Source organism: Salvia splendens, chromosome 22 (assembly GCF_004379255.2).
Source record: "Salvia splendens isolate huo1 chromosome 22, SspV2, whole genome shotgun sequence".
Taxonomy (NCBI): Eukaryota; Viridiplantae; Streptophyta; class Magnoliopsida; order Lamiales; family Lamiaceae; genus Salvia; species Salvia splendens.
The window spans coordinates 20,541,665-20,563,133 of NC_056053.1; the positions used below are offsets into that span (position 1 = coordinate 20,541,665).

General features: G+C 36.0%; 3 protein-coding genes and 1 pseudogene across 3 annotated transcripts; 2 read left to right on the plus strand and 2 right to left on the minus strand.

The window, feature by feature from the left end:
- Positions 1-1,625: 1,625 nt before the first annotated feature.
- On the minus strand, positions 1,626-2,486 carry LOC121786899. Its single transcript, XM_042185499.1, has one exon. It carries the CDS (start codon positions 2,484-2,486, stop codon positions 1,626-1,628), a length of 861 nt encoding a protein of 286 aa, XP_042041433.1.
- Positions 2,487-3,505: 1,019 nt separating this feature from the next.
- Positions 3,506-6,940, minus strand: LOC121786503 (annotated as a pseudogene).
- A 242-nt stretch (positions 6,941-7,182) lies between these two features.
- On the plus strand, positions 7,183-14,295 carry LOC121787674 (V-type proton ATPase subunit C-like). The gene is made up of 11 exons (XM_042186479.1): positions 7,183-7,443; positions 7,546-7,614; positions 7,689-7,816; positions 7,905-8,004; positions 9,956-10,023; positions 11,272-11,413; positions 11,659-11,775; positions 11,954-12,079; positions 13,164-13,247; positions 13,359-13,438; positions 13,913-14,295. Exons 1-11 carry the CDS (start codon positions 7,324-7,326, stop codon positions 14,010-14,012), a joined length of 1,134 nt encoding a protein of 377 aa, XP_042042413.1. The 5' UTR covers positions 7,183-7,323; the 3' UTR covers positions 14,013-14,295.
- Positions 14,296-18,324: 4,029 nt separating this feature from the next.
- LOC121786172 (transcription factor bHLH137-like) lies at positions 18,325-20,464 on the plus strand. The gene is made up of 8 exons (XM_042184736.1): positions 18,325-18,778; positions 18,853-19,002; positions 19,077-19,142; positions 19,256-19,324; positions 19,399-19,485; positions 19,584-19,718; positions 19,820-19,922; positions 20,149-20,464. Exons 1-7 carry the CDS (start codon positions 18,512-18,514, stop codon positions 19,892-19,894), a joined length of 849 nt encoding a protein of 282 aa, XP_042040670.1. The 5' UTR covers positions 18,325-18,511; the 3' UTR covers positions 19,895-19,922; positions 20,149-20,464.
- Positions 20,465-21,469: the final 1,005 nt, after the last annotated feature.

A 21,469-nucleotide genomic window follows, 5' to 3' on the forward strand; every position in this document is an offset into this window, starting at 1 on the left:
ACCAATAATTTTATTTGTTAAGTTATATTTTAAAAATACAATTATTACATCTTGTATGCAAGCCACTTAAATCTTCGAATTTTATATTGCGTCACTGAAAATGTACTTCAGATTCTAAAGAATAAGAGCATCCACAACGGCGGCAGTCCCGGCGGACGTCCGATCGGGGGCCGCATTTGTCGAAGCTTGAGGTTGTTTTTTTTAACTATATATTTTTTTAATAATTATGTATGTTTTTTGTTTTAAATAAAATGGTTGCATTTTCTCCGTATTCGTGTCGAAATTTTAATTCCGTAAATTGTTTAATTCCGTAAATTGTTTAATTTGGTGAATTTGTGAATTTTTATTACTGTGAGATGTCCGTCGGGATGTCCTTGGGAATGTCCATCATTGTGCAGTGGGATGTCCTTATGATGTGGCAGTGCAATGAGATGTCCTTATGACGTGACAGGAGGTGTTTTTAGGAAGTCCGTCGGGATGTCCGTCGGGACATTCGTCCCACTGTGGATGCTCTAAGGAGATGTCCACCGGGACATCCGTCGCACTGTGGATGCTCTAACCAGAACAAAAAATCCCTAAAATTTCTCAGTTTCTAATCCCTAACAATAAAAATAACCCATACTTATATGTCATTTTCACTCTAAGAAGGGATAATATTATTGCACCAATAATGAAGTTTCACTCGAAAAAGGGACAATATTATTGCACCAATAATGAAGGATAATGTTATCCTTGTTTAACATGATTTAACTTCCTTGTTATAGATATGCATGAAGAAGAGGGATTCAATAAATGAAAATTTTCTTATCTTCCATTTTCCCCTCCCACCTAAGTGAAACCCATAGAAATGTAATTAGCTAAAACAACAAAACTTCAGTCATCTTTGATCATAGAACCAAAGCAATCAATCAGTCTTGGAGGACATCAAAAACCAATGATGGGAATCAGTAACAGACCGATTCTTCAAGGATTCGGCACATCCTACCGAGACATAGAGGTGATCAACCAGGTTCAACTCCGTAAATAAGGCTATGAAAGAACCAATCTTGAAAACGATCATGGTGAACCTTTCTACGCTTAATGCCTTTCATCACGAGCTAACAACGCTTCATTTCTAAGTTATACCTCACACGAATTTCTAACAGCTAAATTCTGATAAAGCCTCACAGAAATGGCATATATTTCATCCAGTCATTATAATGAACAGGCGAACGAGGCATATGGAGTTTTCACAAGGTCAGACACAAAGTATACCAAGCAGTAGCACACCAACAAGACATAGAGAAGGATGACAATAATTGTAGCAGACACCAAGTATTCTAAACTACAGGACGACTCATATCATTTCAAAAAAGAGCTCCAAAAGCTGTTATTCACATTCTCACTACAGCTGCATCATACGATAATAACTGCCACAATCTGAGCAAAAATATACCTCTAGTAGGTTATTATCAAACAGCAAGCTAACAGAGCATCTACACAAAACTAAAAGCAGCAAGAAAACTAATCAACAAAACCTAAACTACATGTAAACAAACTCGTATATGCACTATGATTTTTCAGCAAAACGAGCATCCAAAAACTCCACCAAAGAAGTCTCGCCATCACGAATCCATCAAGGAAACTCACGGGAACCATCTATCGAGTTTCTGGATAGACGAATACAGTTTCCTTCGTATCCCAACCTCATTAATCCCCATATCCTTGAGATCTTCAAGAGTCAGTAATGGCAGAACCGCGTCATCCACCCCATGAATCTCAAACAGTGTCACATATTTCCCTAATCCCAAATCATTCAGCCACATCCTCACACCATTACTATCCCCATCTTCTTCCCCGGCCATCAACGATCTTCCCATTTCACTGGAATGGCGATTATCACCCAATCCCCTCTGCTTTCCACCCACATTGTCACCATCTCCACTCAATTTTCGATTCTCTATATCATCGTCGTCGCCTAACGACTGATTAGGGCTAGACGGATCAGAATCCTCAGCTACTAAATCGTTGCTAAACCGATTCCCACCCAAATCTCCCTCTTCTTCGACGTCTACGGGTTGTTGTTCGAGCTCCCCACCCTCACCATCACTAGACAATCCAAGATTTCCATTTTCTTGATCCCCAATTTCCCGAGATTTCGAATTGGACGACCTGACCCTCTTTCTCTGGAAATCCCTATCCCTATTAGCGGCAGTGAAATTGCTCCAACCCCCAATCGCCGAATCGTATTCGAAATCAAAATTCCCCAATCCCTCGCCCTTGCCGCCCTCCTTAGCGGCGGCGTTCTTGGCGAATTTCGAATGCGCGGTTTTGGCGGAACGAGGCTTTCTGGGCGTGGTGGCGCCTTTCCTGGGCTTCCATTGCTGCTGGATCTTGCGATGTCCTGGGTTCTCGTAATAGGGCTGGTGCAATCTCACGCTGGGACGCCGCATCCGCTTGGGATTCTCCTGCGGCGCGGCCGCCGCCTCTTCGCCGCCGGGCTGCATTGCTTTCCACTCCGCAGCGGTTGTTTTTGTGTTTGCGCAAATTTCAAGAATATAGTGAGTGAGTTCGGAAACAAAAGAGTTATTATTAGAATCGGAAATGAATTAATTCAATTGAGGCGGTGGAGAGAGAGAGAGAGAGCCGGCGAAGGGGGCGCGGGTCTGTTGTTGAATGTGTTACGTGTGCGTTTCTATGTCTTTATATAGGGACCATTTTTATTTTTATTTTTATTTTTGTGAAAAATAGATTATGGAATTACATAATTTTGTCTTATTGAGTCGAGGGTAGAGAGAATAAAATATGAGAAATAGTAATAGTATTATCGAATTCTGCTACATTATGTCACTGTACAATATTTATTGCTATTGATATTTATAATGATTAATAGTTGCTACGTGTTTTTGAATTATTGCACATTTTATATATTTACACTCTATCTGCCAGCGAGTCAAAAATGATGATATAAGGAAAAACTAATAGTGTGAGTATTTTTGCGAAAAAAAAGGTATTCAAGTTCAAATATCACAACTAATCTCGAGTAGCATCAAAATTTTCTATTGCAATTTACGTGGTTTATTTTATAGTACAAGAAAACGATTTATTTGATGCAAAAGAATAAAATAAAAATGTATACAACATAATGCAGTATAACATAAGCTAATTATGTATATCTTGGTCAAAAAAATAATTAAGTGTAGATTGTAGGATACGACTTAGAGGGAGTTTCTGCCAAGGCGTATGGTTTGAGAGTTTCCTTCTTGAGAAGAAAAGCCAAGCCACGTTGCCTATTACTCCCTTTTTTGTGGTAAAGAAAAGTGGATAGGTGGAAACATAGAAACATTGTGAAAAGAATTTCAATAGATTGTAGGTGGGGGCAATAAATCTTGAATTTATTCGTTGCTCTAACATCACTTAAATAAGTAAATGAATAATGTCGTGGCACATGAATACAGTTACACTACTATTTACAGAAACATAACTGATCTAACAGATAAACAGAATATTATGACAAGATAAAAAGTTCATGTAAACAAGAACAAGGGGCAATTCTAAAAGCTACAAAAAGATGACCCTTTTTTTTCTATTTTTTTCTTCTCAGTCATCAATGTTGAAAAGCTGTGTAATTTATCTTCTTTTTTTTTACCAGGATGGAACTGTGCAGAGCTGGCCATGCCTAGGATGGTGCTCCAGAGGATACATTGTTGTGCCTTTCACGTATTTTTGATGCTCAACGGCAGCTTTTCTTGAGCTCGATACTTGCTTTGACTTGCCACTGATTTGCTTTGAGACGATGGAGCATTTGGCTAAGGGATCGGAAGATCCAGCTCCAACTCTCCTACGAAACAACACGACACAAGTTCATTAGATGAAACGTAATAAACAAGAGATATCCGAGTGCCATAATAGGTAACAGGATAATACCTCAATAACTTCTCTGATGCAATTCTGGCTGCTGTAATTAAACTGCGGCTTGGTACCGACTTCACAATCCGATTTGAATCAGACCGCATTGGAGAGTGGATCTTGATAAGCTGTCAAAACATATTAATTACTGAAATTTAGTGAAGGAGTCTGTGAAAAAGTATGAACTTTCGATCGAGTAATATTTACTTGCACAGATGATAAATCTGATGATCATTCATTACATATCGACAAAACTTACTCCAAGACATTCCATCATTTGATAGTATGCCCGACCATGCAGAGGGGTATGCCCTTGTCAAGATTCTGAAAAGTACCTAGTCCTGAGGTGAACAAAGGGTCCATTATAAGTAAAGCATTATGTAAAAATGCAAGTCATTCAGCACATTTTCCAATGATACGTACCATTCTTTATAACCAGGATCAACGGTAAAACCATACATATCAAAAGTGTCACAAATGGAGAGAGCAAATTCAAGAGCCTTTAGCCCGGTGCCTTTTGCAGCTGAACCAAAGGATGCTCCGAGCATTAGATAAACCGGATTTAGTATGGGAACTTCCTACAAAAAACGAAAAAAGATAAAGACTTAAAAGTAAGAGTATTGCATGTTTAATTGCCTATATATCTAAAATGAGTTCCATCTGAAGGGAAACACAACTGGCTAATGATAGAAAAACTCAGACGATGGATCTGAGGGAAAACAATAGTGACTTGCAACTGGAAGGGGAAAACGTATTCTGTAGGCAGAAGGAAAATGATGATCTCATAGAATGAACTTAACATACTAGATGGAAAAAAGTACACACCCGGATCATCTTGTTCATGATATCATGGATTGTTGATTTGATGATCAAGACCTCCTTTCCCTTCTCTGTAGGTTTAAGATCATTAATATGCCTGCTTATGTAAGCTAACAAGATGTGAAATGTGTACATACCATACAACTCTGCAACTTTATCAAGAGCTTTTGCAGAACCCCTGTTGAGGAGGCGAAACGTGCTTTTTGTACCAACGTATTCTGTGAAATTCTGCATAAAAGATTAATTTGTATGCAAGAAAAAGGATAATCTATATAAGTTAAGACTTTCACACAGTATACAAACCTCTATAGGCGCTCCATTCTCTCTGAAAACAGCATCATATATATCTATTTCTTCTCCAAACTTGTTCCTTAGGAGATCACCTGAGATACCAATGACAGCACATCGGCTATATTTCCTTGGTGTAAAAGGAGGATTGTCCGGAAGCACCAGTAATAGTTTCTCAATGCACAGAGTTTTATTCTCACATTGATTCCTGCAGCAAAGAAATCAAAATTTGGTCCATATAGCTTTATTTTAAGAAAAATCGGCATTCGTTTACATTTAAGTAGCAAAGATGATCCAGAAGTTTTTCCCAAAGAAAAATTTTACATCTTCACCAAAGATTACATACTAAACGTACGAGCAAGCTTGCAGTAAACTGTAAACGAGAACGAGAATGTTATTTTTCAGCATTTGGAGGTTTCAGATTTCAATCAGATCTTCCAAGCCATCAGTCACCACGAACATCATAATCAATACCTAAGGAGTTATTTAACAGATACCACATAAAAGCTGAAACAGTAGTAATGATTTGGGCCTCGTATGTGGGATCACAGCTTATATACTATGAGATTATTATGCAGGGCTTATGTATCAAAGCTGCTTACAGTAGTGCTCCCTTATTGATCCTCTGCCAAGCATAATCTCTCCACCCATTTGGCAAAGCATCAATGTATTCTCGAGTCAGAACAGTAGTACTATTTCGCACCTGCAAAAGTCCCTCACTAAACATAAATCAACTATAACACAAGATAGTTCCCAAAATAGAATGTGGACCAAGAGCTATAAGTGAAGAATTTAAGATTATTTATCCACAGAAAGAATGATAGAATGCTATTAAAATTACACAAGCTGCGTATTGAGAGACAAGTAGTTGTTTCATTTTGTTAAGTGATAACGAATAGAACATGAGTATTCTATATAAATTTTGCACAGCACCAATAACACTAACCTTCTCCCATGTAGCTACTGCTTCGCAAAGATTGAAATCAAAAGTCAAGCCTTCAAGTTTTCCTGATTTCGGATCTTTCTATTCAAAAAATTTAACAACAGTATTAGTGATAAAAACACAACAAAATACATCCAGGGGCCGAAAATATTAACTTTCAGATTTTTGCAAAATTATGGTGGGAAAATCTGCAACTTAAAAATAATTTGAAACAAACAATGATGTTAAAGTACAGCATTTACTAAATGCATACCCATTTTGGGACAGTGTCACTGGGGAACTGCAGCGAAACCTCACAATCATCCCTACCCCTTACAGCTTGTAAACCTAATCCATTTGCACTCTGGAAGGTATCGAATGCATCAGATGGATGAACTACACAATACCAATTAAAATCTCAAACATGATCATCGTAGAGTATAATGTGGGAAACGATAAAATACTGGTAGATCTTGTCACCAGAAACTCAAGAGATGAAGCTAGGTTGAGCTGCTATTTTATCCTTTATCAGGAAAATTAAGGTCAAAGTGGCATCTACCACCACTGGGGAATTCATGCAGGGAAAGGTTGTCCCTAGAATAGGCCAACTAACAGCAGAAAATCCTATGCTTGGAATACAATCAGGGACTGGGACTGCAATGGCCGCCATTTCATCCCACTTTCAAATAAAAAGATCATAACCCTTATTTATGCAACATTCTAGCAACCTTTCTAGCTCTACAATCTAAACTGAAAAATATATAGTACAGTAGTAAAATTTAGCATGGCCATGAAACTAGTCAAGTAGTATCAATGTTTTGATACTCAAGAATAAGTTTTGATATAAAACGAACATTGTTTTTGATATATACAGTTACACTCCAATCAGAATTTTGAATGCAAACTGAAACGAACCAAACTTGCATGTTGATTACCAAAATTCGAAACACCAGTAATGTAAACGAGAAGAGCTCCAATCCCAGAGGCTAAAGCAGCAAAAAAGGCCAGCTGCAACAGCCTCATCTAAACTCTGCAATTTCTCGGCTAATATTTCGCCTAATTCGAACGAGAATGCATCAAATCAGAGTTTTCTCTTTTGTTAATCACTTGGATCTTGGCTTTTGTAATTGAGCATTTAAAATGACCCTTCCTCTTTTGACAACTACGATAGCACCCATAAATAATTTCATAATATAACAATGTGGTCCCTTTTGTTTTTTTAAAGGACTAAATCGCAATAACTAGGAAACCAAAAGGGAGAAAAATCACAGGTTAGTCGTTATAACTTATAACAGCAAGAGGAAGCAGGAGCTAATCGACTAAAGCAATTTCAATCATCACATTTCACCTTCGATCTGTCTGCGAATATTCGATCGCATCGCTCGATTTATCTGTGATCGGCGGCAATGGCGACTCGTTACTGGGTGGCGTCTCTCCCCGTTGGCCAAGGCGGCTCCGCCTCGTCCGTATGGAATCGTCTTCAGGAATCAATCTCCAAACAAGCCTTCGACACCTCTCTCTACAGAGTATTGTTCATGCACTATTCGTTTTTTTATTCGTGGCAGATCTCTTCCAAAACTCGTATTTTTTGCGAATCCTGATTCGCCAATTGTGTTGTTTTTGTTCAGTTCAACATACCGAATCTACGAGTAGGCACCCTGGATTTGCTTTTGTCTCTCAGCGACGACCTATCAAAGGTGAGTTGTTTAGCTGATTTGGTTTAAATTGTTATCCTGTTGTTTCGTTGGAGTGTGATTTATTGTTTTGGCAGGCAAACAACTTCATTGAAGGAGTGTCGCACAAAATCCGTCGTCAGATTGAGGAATTGGAGAGGGTGTCCGGAGTTGTTAGTAGCTCGCTTACTGTGGACGGGGTTCCTGTGGACTCTTATCTTACCAGGCAAAATTAGATGCAAATTATTGAGTTTTTCTAATGCTTTGAAGTTTGTTAGCGTTAGGATTTGGTTAAAGGTTTATGATTTCTGTAGATTCATGTGGGATGAGGCAAAATATCCAACAATGTCGCCACTGAAGGAGATTGTGGACGGAATCCATGGACAAATTGCCAAGATTGAGGATGATCTCAAGGTAAGCTCACTCTTTTAAGCCGAGGCCAGTGGGCATTGGTTTTTATAACTTTATATGATACTCCACTATAATATTACTAATCCTTTTGACATTTTGTTTTCAATATGATTTTTTTCAAATAAATAAGCCTAGCAAAGGAATCTTTAGCGGTACTATTACTATTTGAGAGATTAGTTGTGTCATCTAACGTTACCCTTACTTGCTTATTGTGAGAAAACCACCAAAGTTGCTTGGTTGCTCTCTAGTGCACTAGTTTCCTTTTTATGTCCATGATAGTTCAACAAGAGGTTCCAAGCATGCATAATGTCAAGAGAGAAAAGAAGAGAGGTTTGGTCTTAGATAGGATGTTGATGTTATGTATGTACTTCTTTTTTCCCCTTAATACGCATTTTATTTAGCTAGTGTGAGACTACAATCTCTATATAAGTTTAAAGGACCTGACCTCACTTATATCCCATATGCTTCTTTAGTTGTGTAACTTATGTTGGTCGCAGGCAGCAACCTGAATTAATCCTTGCCAAATGTAATGCTCTGTGGGTGGGGTTATTTGACACTTTGCTACAAAAACTTGTCCGTTTAATTCTTTGATCATGTCAACGACATTTCTTCCTGTATACCTTCTTGACCCATCCTGCCTTTCTGGTAATAGTTGCCAGCATTTCCTTTTATGACATGATTATCACTCATTACGTAGTTCAGATATGCTAGGTTCCTGAGTATTTTATGAACATACTTTTACTCATGGTTGAAAGACATTTCTTTCATCCTTATCCATTCGTTCCTCAAACCTACCAAAAATCTTCATTAATACATCTTCTAATCACCTGAAATATCATCACTGAAGATGCTTCTGGTAGTCTCCTGTGTCAGTAAGTAACTGATTATTTTAGATTATAATGATAAAACAGGAAAATCTTTCTGACTGGAAGCCTTTTTCAAATGTGCAAGGGAAATTATTGATTTATATTTCAATTTATGACTGAAGTGCTTGGTAAGATTTTGTGTTATGAGAGTCGTGATAGACTTCATGAGGATATTATAATCTCATAATAGAACAGAGTACTTTTTTCTGCATAGATTCCTTTTCAACTGTCCTCTAGAAAAATTCTGGTATCTGGAATTCATGAATATTCTATGTAGCCTGCTGGATTCATGTAATTGGACCTGTAATTGTTTCATTAGAAACTCTCCAAATAAGTCAATTAGTTTTCTTCTGACCAGGTCTGCATTAGTTGTTAGCATTACGCACTTGTTCTTCATCTTATATAAACTATAAAGTATGTGGATGGTCCTGCGTCTAGTGGTTGCACTTTGCGTTTATTTCCCTATATGAAGTTGAATTATTTGGTATTCTTTGAACTTTGAAGAAACCTGTCTAGTTTCATGCTAAATTCTATTTGGCTACAATCCATCCGACCTGATTATTTTCTGGCTAGGGAAATATTTTCTGCTCTTATTGGTCATCTTACTTCTTTTTCTGTTCTCTTGTGACTGTTGTTATATGTTTCTTACAGTACTTAAACCGGTAGAAGCGTTCACTTTTTGATAAAATTTTGTACAAACACTCGGTAAATTTTCAAATATAAATTTAATGAAATATAACAATGTAGTATGAAACAACAAAGCAAACTTTTTTGTTATTGCTAAATTTTCAAAAGCAATTATGATTGTAGCAATTGCAATCTTGATGTACATGCCAGGTGCCACTGTGATTATGTCAGTTACCTGGTGAAAGGCATTATGGTCAATAGGTCTAAATAGATGTTCTGTCACTAGATACGATGGAAAAGTTGATTCTACGAGTGCATTGCTACTGCGCTCAACCATCCCTTTTTTTGTCTCTTATGTTTTTTTGTTTATGAAAACAAATATATCTATCATGGTCTTGCATGCCTTGTACTGGGCCTGGAGCCATTAGGATGAACATTGAGCTGGTTTATTTCCTTCACAGGTTCGTGTCTCTGAATATAGCAATGTGCGCAGCCAACTGAATACAATTAATAGAAAGCAAGCTGGAAGGTATGTGAGTACTTGAAGTTATGATATATCTGGGGTTTGTGGTATGGTAAGTTTAAGAATGAAACAAACTATTCGTGAATGAATAAAAAAATTATGTTTTGTAAGATTCAAGGTATATGCCAAAATGCTGCAGTTTTCATACCATATAACTATTAATTTAGAACGAGTTCAAATTTTGCTCAGATCTTGAATCTTGATTGAATGTTGTGAGTACTGGCACTCCTTGCTTTTTGTGTGTGACAAACATAATCACTTGTACGTAATGCAAGCCTTTCTGACACAAGTTATGGAATAAAACTGGGAAGTCCATTTGCTATGAACTCTATCAGGATTTAAGTTTCCCAGCATGACTGTCTTGGTAGTTCCTACCGCTTTCGAATATAAATGCCTGTTTTCTCAATTTGGTGGCTGTTAGGCGTGAATGGTTTGGATTCTCACGCACCAAAAGGATTATATATATAAAAAGGAAGTTGGAATAAAGTTGTTTGGTGTATTGAAGAATCAATTATGGGAATACACCTGGTTGAGGACTATAAGTCTATAATACAACTAATACAGATGATGAAATGTCTTCTTTGAGCTGCAGTGGTTTCAAAAACTATGGCTCTAGTTGCTTTGTTGGTATAAATCCTTTATATTCCAAGATAAATCCAAATCCAACTACAACTCCCCAAAAGCGGGAAAAAATTCAATATAGTTATTATATTTCTATCTATAATCTACTTATATTAATTCAGTCCTCATAATTGACTTCTGAAAGGTGTTCTTCTGGATACCCTTCTATCTTTAACAAATCACTTGAGACTTGAAAGTTGAAACATCATTTTGAAATCTAGAAGTATATCAATGAGAGTTTCCTAATACTTTTATTGGGAAATCACTCTCTCAATAATTCTTAGATGGAACATGCAGTTGATATTTTAGAGTTTTCTACTTACTAAGACTTATTCTTAATTTGTTAAAGAAAAAATACTACTCCCAGGATAGTTATTAGATAATTGTTAGTAAGGAGAGAACTTTGTGGTTGGAGGCTTGGTGTTCGTGTGTATTCACATTCTGCTGGAAACGAGAATGGTCTTATATCTCTCTCTCATGCAAAACACGTGCATGTATACACGCACACACAGTCGCTTGCACGCAGTTTGTGCAAACAGGTTTAAGTTTCACGGTGATAATAGCACTCTACTGCATCACTTTATTCAATTATGAATGTATTCTAACTCCTGTTCAACTGATTTCTAAATGCAGCTTAGCTGTTCGCGATCTTTCAAATTTAGTGAAACCAGAAGACATTGTTAGTTCGGAACACTTGACCACCCTTCTTGCAGTTGTGTCAAAGTATTCCCAGAAAGACTGGTTATCAAGCTACGAGTCTTTGACATCATATGTGGTAATTACTCTAGTTACTAAGTGGGAGGTTCTCATTATTCATCCGGACTGCAGAAGAAAACCTACCTGCACTTTTTCCATTACGGATTGTATAGACTAAGTGCTGAGGAATAAAAAAGCATCTCATCAAACAAATTTTTTTGGCATAGAGCTTGTTTGCAATTAACAGCTTAGTTTAGTTTCCTGAATACATACATTCGCTTCTGATTTGGAAAATACCATCTCTTGATTATACTTTTTGTTTAGGTTCCCAGATCTTCAAAGAAGCTACATGAGGATAATGAATATGCTCTTTACACTGTGACATTATTCAGTCGTGATGTTGACAATTTTAAAACCAAGGCCCGTGAAAGAAATTTCCAGGTAAGTAATGGTAAATCCCATTTCTTTTACTATTTTTTTAATCATCTCTACGTGGTTTTATAGTACATCTTTCAACTATAGCACAAGTTATGTTAAATTTGTACTTTTCTAAAGCTGTATCTTCAATAAGACCCTTCACTGATATATTGTATTGTCTTTTACTAATATTGATGTATAGGTTCGTGATTTTGAATATAATCCTGAGACACAAGACAGTCGGAAGCAGGAGCTTGAAAAACTGATGCAAGACCAGGAGACAATGAGAAGCTCTCTTTTGCAATGGTGCTATACTAGTTATGGAGAGGTCTTTATTCCCCCTTCTATAATTTTCTGAAATTAGTTTCTTCAGATGTATATTGTGGCAGTATATGAAATATGTTCTCCGAGTCTCGGTCACTTAGATGGAAACAATAGAAAATTATCTGCGGAGTTAGATATGGACCATATGGTTTCTTACATGGTCAAACATGCCTTCCTTGGGAAGGCTGGGGACACATTTTCTGAAATTGACTAAGTTTAGTCTTGTTTCTAATGCACTTTCCTTGGGAAGGTTGGCGACAATTTCCTGAAATAGTTTCCAATTTAAAGGAATAGGAAATTTTATTTTGTGCAAGATTTTAAACTGGGGTAATTGTATTCTAAAGCCATCAGATCCATTCCATGGATGTTGGATTAGCGTATTTCCTTCTCTTTCTTCCTTTAGATTTATACCAGTAGTTACAGGATTTTTCTTTTCACATTCTGTTGCAAATTGGTTTAGCTCCATTTAACATCTTGTATTCCAGTCATTTATATGACTGGGAAACTATAAATTTCATCATTGAAACAGAATATAAAGTGAAGATTCTTTTGAAATATTGAAATTTATGAGATTGGCAGTTTGTCATAATCATTTGTTCCTGGTGGTGTTAAAACTTAAAAGCAGCCAACAGATTTATTCCATCTCCAATTTTAGAACATTTCACACCTTCTTTAAAATCAATACCCATCTGCTTTCCTTCAGAGCTGAAGTATAGCCAAGAATCAAACAGGCCTGAAAAGTAAACTCCATCAGAGTACTGAGAGATCATTCACGTGTCTGTTGTAATCTGGACTATAATCATTGGATCTACTGTATTTCTAATTTTTTTGATTAACTTGAGTCTACTAGAGGTTATCATCTTCCTTTTCATTTTGAAGCTATTTTATTTTCACGTTCTTATCATGGAATCAATTTGATAACCACTTATATCTTTTAGGGTAATGGCTAATTTTTGTGGCAATTTCTAGCAATTTGTGCATGGACCAAGACTCACTAGCTGTTTTCTGGAATCATCAGCTTACTCCATTGTTTTTCCATATGTTTTATTTTATCCATTTGAATTTTTATTTTTTTCATTCTATTACAGGTTTTCAGTTCCTGGATGCACTTCTGTGCTGTAAGAGTCTTTAGTGAAAGCATTCTCCGATACGGCCTGCCACCATCTTTTCTGGTAATTATACTGCCTCTGTCATTTCTGTTGCTATTTCTAACCATTGGCCTTGTAGGGACCTCTTACTAACCATCTCTTCTCTCTTTTTCTTCGTCGCCTTTTTTCTCTCAGTCTGTTGTACTGTCACCTCCATTAAAAAGTGAGAAGAAAGTTCGCTCCATTCTTGAGGGAATGTGTAGCAATTCAAACAGGTACTACTTTGATTTGCTTTTTAGTTCTTCCTGCATCTCATGAAACTTTTTTGGACTTTCTTTTGATAAAAAACCCAAAGCCTGTGACCATGTCGGGCTATAACTCGAACTAGATTCTGCTGAACTGGTAGTTTTGTACGATGAATGATTTCTGGATTAATTTATCTCCTGTCACCTCACGAGTCATGACTTTGTGGATTCTTTTTCACTCATCATACAACATTTATATGAAGGAAAAATTGCAAAGCTTTCAATGTGATATGAATGTATAGCAGTTACTGTTATATAGTTATGAATAGCTTGTCACCTATCAATCTGAAGAACATGCATCACTTCTGTTTAACCAAGTCAAACAATTCCCTCTGTAGGCAACATTTGTTATAGTAACTCCCTGATCCTTTTGAGCTCGGATATTAGAAAAATATACCACTGAAGAGTTATGTTGTTTCATCATTATCTTCTGTGTTACTGCAGCACGTTCTGGAAAACTGAGGATGATGGAGGAATGGGCGGCCTTGCAGCAGGCGAAGCAGATGCTCATCCTTACGTCTCATTCACCATTAATCTTATTTAAGGTGAGACACTGAAGTGTCACTTTCCCTTTTTGCGACCCGTTGTCTTGTTTTATTGGTCACAATAAAGACATTCTGTCCTTGTATAATATAGTACTAGTATATTCCCTATTCTTTTCTTCCTTCAGAAGCATGTGCTGCCTGTAAAACACTCCCCACATATTCTTTTTCTGCAATTGCTCGCCGAACTTCTGTTGTCTGAAGTTGTGTTTTGATGGATGTTATTGAATGTATCATCAGCACCAAATAAGTTATTGCTATGAAAATAAGTCACTTTGCTCTGAAGCTTTCATTTTCTCATCTCAATGTTGGGATGTTGACATCCAACAACAGCTTTCATAGAGAGATAGAACAGGGTAGATACTGTTAGCCTCTTATTTGTTTGCTAGATTACATGAATATGCAGTCGACATGTCGCAAAGGGAGGGAAATGCATGATCTCTGCAAGTTGGCAAATTGACAGTATGGTGTAAATGTAGTAGCCCCAAGATGTGGAATATAGAATGGATCTCTGTGATTTTACTTATTCGCAGACAACATTGCACATGTTATGCATAACTTAGTATTTTATGAGTTTGTTGCATAGTGCAAGAGATAGATATTTGCCAATTTTGCACTTATCTTGACAGTTGACACAGTCAGTATGAGAAAAACAGGTAGAGATGCTGATCACAACCCACAGAAACACTGATCCTTCATCACCACACCATCTATAAAGAAGATATGAATAGCAGAAAATATAACTAATCATTCGTAGGCTAAATAATAAACCATTTTATTATTTGTGCAAAGAAAATTATAGGCTTTTAAGAATTTCCAAACTGAGATGCATTAATTAAGAATTTGGATTGATGTTGAGAGTGGATTTTGTCTTTTGTGGTATGTTTGAAGAAATTGAAATGTTTGTGAGCATTATGGTAACCTCTGAAATGTATTAATGGGAGTGGTCCTTAATCCTTCTAGCCCATAGACCATATTCCAACTTTTCAACTGTAATTAATCACAATTATTTCTCCTCATCATGCTTATTCAAGAGGACCAGTCTAAAACCAAACCAAAAATAGCCATATGGCACACTAAATAATAGAAATATTTTAAGTATATGAATAAAGAATCATCACTCATTATTTTCTGATTAGGTTGGGCAGGCAAACTAAAACATAATGATATACATCCAAATGAAATTTAAAGATTCAATAAAATATAGAACATAGAAAGGGACCAGACCATTGTCCCAAGTAATCAATAAGACAAATAGATCATAAAAATATTAAGAAGGCAGAAGAAGCAAGTAGGGATAAAGAGAATAGTTCATATTAGGCTGGCCAACCCATATGTTAGCTTCTTCTCCCCTAAACGGATACAAAATTAAGGAGACAGTGTGATTTAATATGAATATGCACCATCCCTCACCAACTAGGTTGGTGGTCCGGTCCCATCAGCCTCCGCCCTAGGCTGGACCAACACAATGCAATTAAATACATAAAATTCGAGGAAATGGTCAAATTTGCGCCTTGTAATAGTATTTTCATTAAGAACTTTTATTTGTTATATGTATCAAATTTATGTGATTCAATGTGTGGTAGTGTTTGTCTGGAATTAAACATGTTGGGAAATGATAAGGGAGATCAGATAGAATCATTGGAAGAAAAAGACGAGAGCAAGGAGAGAAATCCAACTTTGTGTTTTCTTCCACACAACAACATAACTCATGATAGGATGGATATATCTCTACTAATTTTATGCTTTCAACTTTTATTTTATTATCATTATTCACAGTCTAGAATTGTTAGTTATGGCAATGACTAGCTAGAGAGAGGAAATATGCATGGCAACAGATGATAGCAATTTTTTTCTTGATTAAAGTCATCATTATTTCATTGTGGTACTTACCTAGCATATGTAGTAGACTAGTACTATTATTGAATGACGACTTTTTAATCACCGACAAATTATTCCACAGAATTTTTATGTTGAGTTTCATATTAAACTTTTAATAGTTCACCAACGACGTGGTTAATTTGGAATGATAGAATTTATTTTGATTTCTTACAAATTGGACGACAATGCATAAGTAATCTTTTTTAAAAAAAAATAAAAAGAGATCTTAAACTTTTTAAAGATCTTATTACAACTACAGTAGTCTACAGAAACAATTTGATAACTTTTTTTATTAGAGCATTGTTGGACTTATTTTGGCCTTCAATTAAATCAAAGAAAAACATCAAAAGGATTGAGGCCACTTTACACATGGAAAAACTTCAAAGAACCTTATGATTTATCCACTTCAATTTTATTTTAATTTATATTTATAATTCTTTATTTTGTATGTTTGGAGGCAGTTGGATGAAGTTCTGATTGACTCATCACATGTCTTTCTATAAAAATCGAAATAAGAATAACGACACATATATACCACATTTGATCTGAGGAATTATTTCAATCTCGTCAAACTTCAGATATAGTAGTATAAAATATTACACAAATGGATAAAGACAAATATAAACTTGTGTGAGCTCTTTCACATTTTATGACCTTCTAAGTAAGAGTGTCCACTATGGACTCGGCTCGGCGGACGGCGTGAAGGAGGGCGGAGCGAGGCGGGAGGCGCGGCGGTCATAGTGGGTGGGGTGACCGCCGCGAGGGAGGACGCGGCTGGTGGGGGGGAGGGGGGTGGAAGCGGCATCGCCGCGTGCGGGGCGAGGACGCGCCGGGTGTGGGATAGGCGCGCCTATAGACGCGGCGGCCATAGTGGCGGCCTATAGGCGCGGCGGTTGACGTTGAATTTTTTTTTTTTTTTCCTTTTTCCTCTATAAATACAACACTTTCCCCCTTATTTTTACCATTTCCACAACAATCATTCAACATCTCATCTCTCTAAAAAATGCACCGAGGAGACGACGAATCACCCGACTCTCAGGAATCGGGATATGGCAGCAATCCATCAAACCAGTCGGCTAATACCATAGACGTGACGTTGATGCAACAACTACAAGACGTATGCAGGGCGTACGCAGGGGAAACTGACCCGTACATCAGGAACGTCTACAAGAGGCTCATCAATCGGCTTGAGACTCGACTGGGGTTGGTTGATAATGCGCCTGGGGATACCGCGGCCGGCAGCAGCGAGAGAGGAGGAGGAGAAGACGAAGAAGAGGAAGACGAGGTAGCCGACTCCGACACCGAGTAGACGGTGGCGGAGTTTTGTAGTTGTATTTTATTTTAATTATTCGTTGTATAATTTTACCACCTTCCAATACAACGAATATTCGGCCCTAATTACCTCGTTTTCTATTTATTTTACACTGCAATTATTTAAATTACACTTCATTAAAACAAAAATATTTTAAAATGAAAATTGATTATAAAATTTGGGGGCTATTGGAGGTGTCCACTATAGTGGCGGAAATAGAATTTTGGGGCTATGGACAAAAATCCGGGGCTATGGACACAAAACTGGGGCGGGGCTATTGGGCGTGTCCACCTTATAGTGGACACCCTAAGTGTTACTCCTTTTGTCCATGATTAGAAGTTTCGATTTATCCATTTACAATAATCTATTATTAAGAGTCTCGATTTGTTATTTCGATCCGTTCGCTATTAGGAGAACTATGCATGGACAGAAAGATGAAAGTGTCGACTTATGGAGAAAGAGTTTATAATTAATTGTCCCAAAATATTAAGAAAATAGAATTTATGGGTCATCACACCAATTTTCTTTGTTTCTCTTTTTGGCAAGCTGGATCCGAATAAATTTAGGTGTTAGCAAATGGAGGAGCAAGATAGGCCAATCATCAAATCTTGGGGTCAAATATAATTAAAGTACCCTCCCAATTCATTAAACATACCCATAATTTATCTTATCTATTTATGGGTTGGATTAGACTTTTAGATATATATATATAGAGAGAGAGAGAGAGTTACTTAATTAGCACCATATTAGTTTATTCATAATGTAAGTGATAAGTTGCAATTAAATATAAAGCAATTTGCTCATAAATCATAAATGCCACATGCCATGCCTCCACAACCAAACAACATTACTTTTGTATTTTTCCTTGCTCGATCAATATGTATTTAATTCTTCTTGCCCAAAATCCCATTTGGATCGGATATTCAAAGACATCATGTTTCTTCATAATTTTCAAGACTTCTAATATTTGAGACAAATTTAATTATTAATATAAGACGAACTTATAAAATTTATAATAATATTATTAGAGGGAAGACTAGTCAATCTATACGTAGTATATATCTGCATAAAATCTAAACTTACTGCATGGTTATTATTACTACTATTAGATATTCTCTCTCCCTCTCTCTAGTGCTTATATGTATAGCTGAGCCCTCTTGAAATTGCAACAGAATCAGAACCATAATCTGATATCATAGAGAGAGAGATTGAAAGAGAGTAACAATCATCATCCAATTCTTGAGAATCTCTCTCCTATCACTTTCTAAAAATTTTCTTTGTTCCAATTCCAAAGCAAGAGCAAAAAACATGGCAGCCTTTTCATCAACATCATTTCAACAGCACCACCCTTTTCTCCTTGACTCTCTCAATTTCCTCCCAAACTCCTCCACCATTCATCACCAAAACCTAATTCAAACCACTGCCAATGATTTTCTCCCAAACATGGATAACAATTCCTCTTCAATTGTGACTGATCATGATAAGCATGAAAGCAGTGATCAAATCACTCAACACTTCACGGATAAAAAGAGGAAATGCAAGCCGAGATCTTGCGTGAATTCTGCTCAATGCAAGGTTACTATTTTATTTCATTAGATGTACATTATTTTTTTTTTACATGGCTTGTAATTTTATGTGTATTGTTATAGGATAAGAGAGAAGTGAAGGGAAAGAAGCAGAAGAAAATAAAAGATGATGAAGAAAAGAAGAATAATTCCAAGGAAAATAAAGCTGCAGACTACATACATGTAAGGGCTAGGAGGGGCCAAGCTACTGATAGTCACAGTCTTGCTGAGAGGGTATATTAATTCCACATATTTTTATTTTTTTTTAATTTGGACAAAAATTATATAGTACTGTGTGTATATATCAGGTAAGGAGAGAGAGAATAAGTGAAAGAATGAAGCTCCTACAGACTCTTGTTCCTGGTTGTGACAAGGTGAATTCTTCAACTTCAACAATTTAATTTGGGAAAAATATTGATATTATTATTGAAATTTTTTGTTTAGAATTTTTTGGTGACAGCTTCATGTGGTTTTGTGTGACAAACAGGTAACTGGGAAGGCCCTCATGTTGGATGAAATTATTAATTATGTCCAGTCCCTCCAAAATCAAGTTGAGGTGATTATTTATTTATATAATACTACCATGCTAGCTAATTCTTTATATATTTCACTAATTTATATTTTTTGCAGTTTCTCTCAATGAAGCTTGCTTCTGTGAATCCCATGTTCTATGACTTTGGGGTGGATTTAGAATCATTCATGGTCAGGCCTGATCAGGTACGCATATATGTTTTCTTTAAAATTCAACAAACTATTTAATTTTATTTATTTTACTTTTCATGTTTGTTTCTAATTAAATTGAAATTTGCATGCAGGAACTAAGTGACTTGCAATCTCCAATGGCAAGCATGCAAGAATGCAGCCCCACAACAGCCAACAACTCTAATTTTCTTGAAAATCCTATTGTATTTCAACAACCCCAACTTCCATGTGTCCTCACACACCCACAGGTAAACTATGCATCTACATTTAATTATTTTTTTAGTTTTTGTATATATATTTTTTTATATTTTAATGTAAGATGGATAAATTATACTACTATCATTTTCAGGGAAGCAGACAGACCTTGTGGGAAGTGGATGAGCATAGGATTCAACAACAGCCTGTTTTCATTCCATTAATATAAATTCCAGCATCTGCCCTACAACCATCTGGTTAGCACTCATTCACTGTCTCAAAATAGTTCTACTATTATTTTGTTAATTAATTAATCAAAACAAATTGAGTGTATACAGTGGTTTAATTTGAAAGAGTTATTTGCCATTTATTTGATAATGAACTAAACATTTATGTCTTTTAATTTATAACTTGATATATATTTATGCTAAAAGTTTTTAAAATTTTTACTAACAAATTGTTTTCTCCCATGAATCTTTTCAGGTATGTTGTAAAAAATTGATATTGATCGAGGAAGAAGGACAGTGGGAAATCAAAGCTAATGCTCATAATAATTCTAATTAAAAGAGGGGGAAAAATTCAAGTCGCGTTGATAGATTTTATGAGTATCAGATCCCTTCGTTCCTCTTTAGAATTTGACTCTCAAAATGGCAGCACATTTTCCTGTGCTTGTAAATTTAGGCACAAATTATGTAATAGGAAAAGATTTATAATCAGAATTTTCATGCGTTGAGACTATTGTACTGTATTTAATTAATGTTGTGAATTAGTGTATTACGTATAATTTTATTATATCTTATTCTTGCCGACATATGGTTATTTTATTAATTCAATAGATCGACTTATTTTGTTGTATATTTCTTTCAAAAATATTATTTATTTTTGTTAAATTCTACTAGTAATTTATTCGTGAGATTATAAGCCGTGAATTAATTGACCATTAAGTAGTAGGATACGTAAATTTTCTTATCATAACATTATTATGTGACATTGTGACTTGTGTCTAATTAGGAGGACAAATCTCTAAAACTGATATTTTGGGTAAGGGTAGCCAATTTGACGAGTTGGGTTGTTATCGTGTCAACTTGATAATGATCTAATCTAATAATGTTTAACCCGAATCTAACTTGTTAATGAAATTCTCAACCCGATCATGAATCGGGTTTGTTACGTTCAAACACAAACATGTTAACGGCATGATATAGTCAGTGGCGGATGCAGGATTTCTACTATGGGGGTTCCAAATGATTGTTAACGGTTGAAGTGTGTTTTTCGATATTTGTCTCACATTAAGTAGTTGTGGCATTGGTGGTAGGAAGTTATGAGATAGTATATAGATAGATAATGATTGACGAATAATGAAAGGACGGTGACAATTACTTATATGTTCCACTAAATGTGAAACAATTATTTTTCATAACAAGATTTTATTTATTGTTATTCTATAAGTTAAGTAAAGAAATAATAAATAAGAGAGTGAAAAATATGTTAATGATGTTGTTATCATTTTAATGAGAGTAATAAATAAGGGGAAATTTTTGTATTGCAAAATTTGTGCGAAACAAAAAAAAAAATAAGTGTGTGTAACTTAATTAAAACCTTGTGCATTTGAAAAAAATGAAAAGTATTAACAAAATAAAAGGAAATATGGGAAGCATTAAAATTACAAAGGCCTTAGGAGGAATCAAACTCGAATCTCAGCAAAGGGAGGACCAAAGCGCCCGCCACTAACGGATGAAGGTTGAAATATTGTAAAACTTATAATATACTACTCCCTCCCTCTGTCCTATAAAAATATACTCTT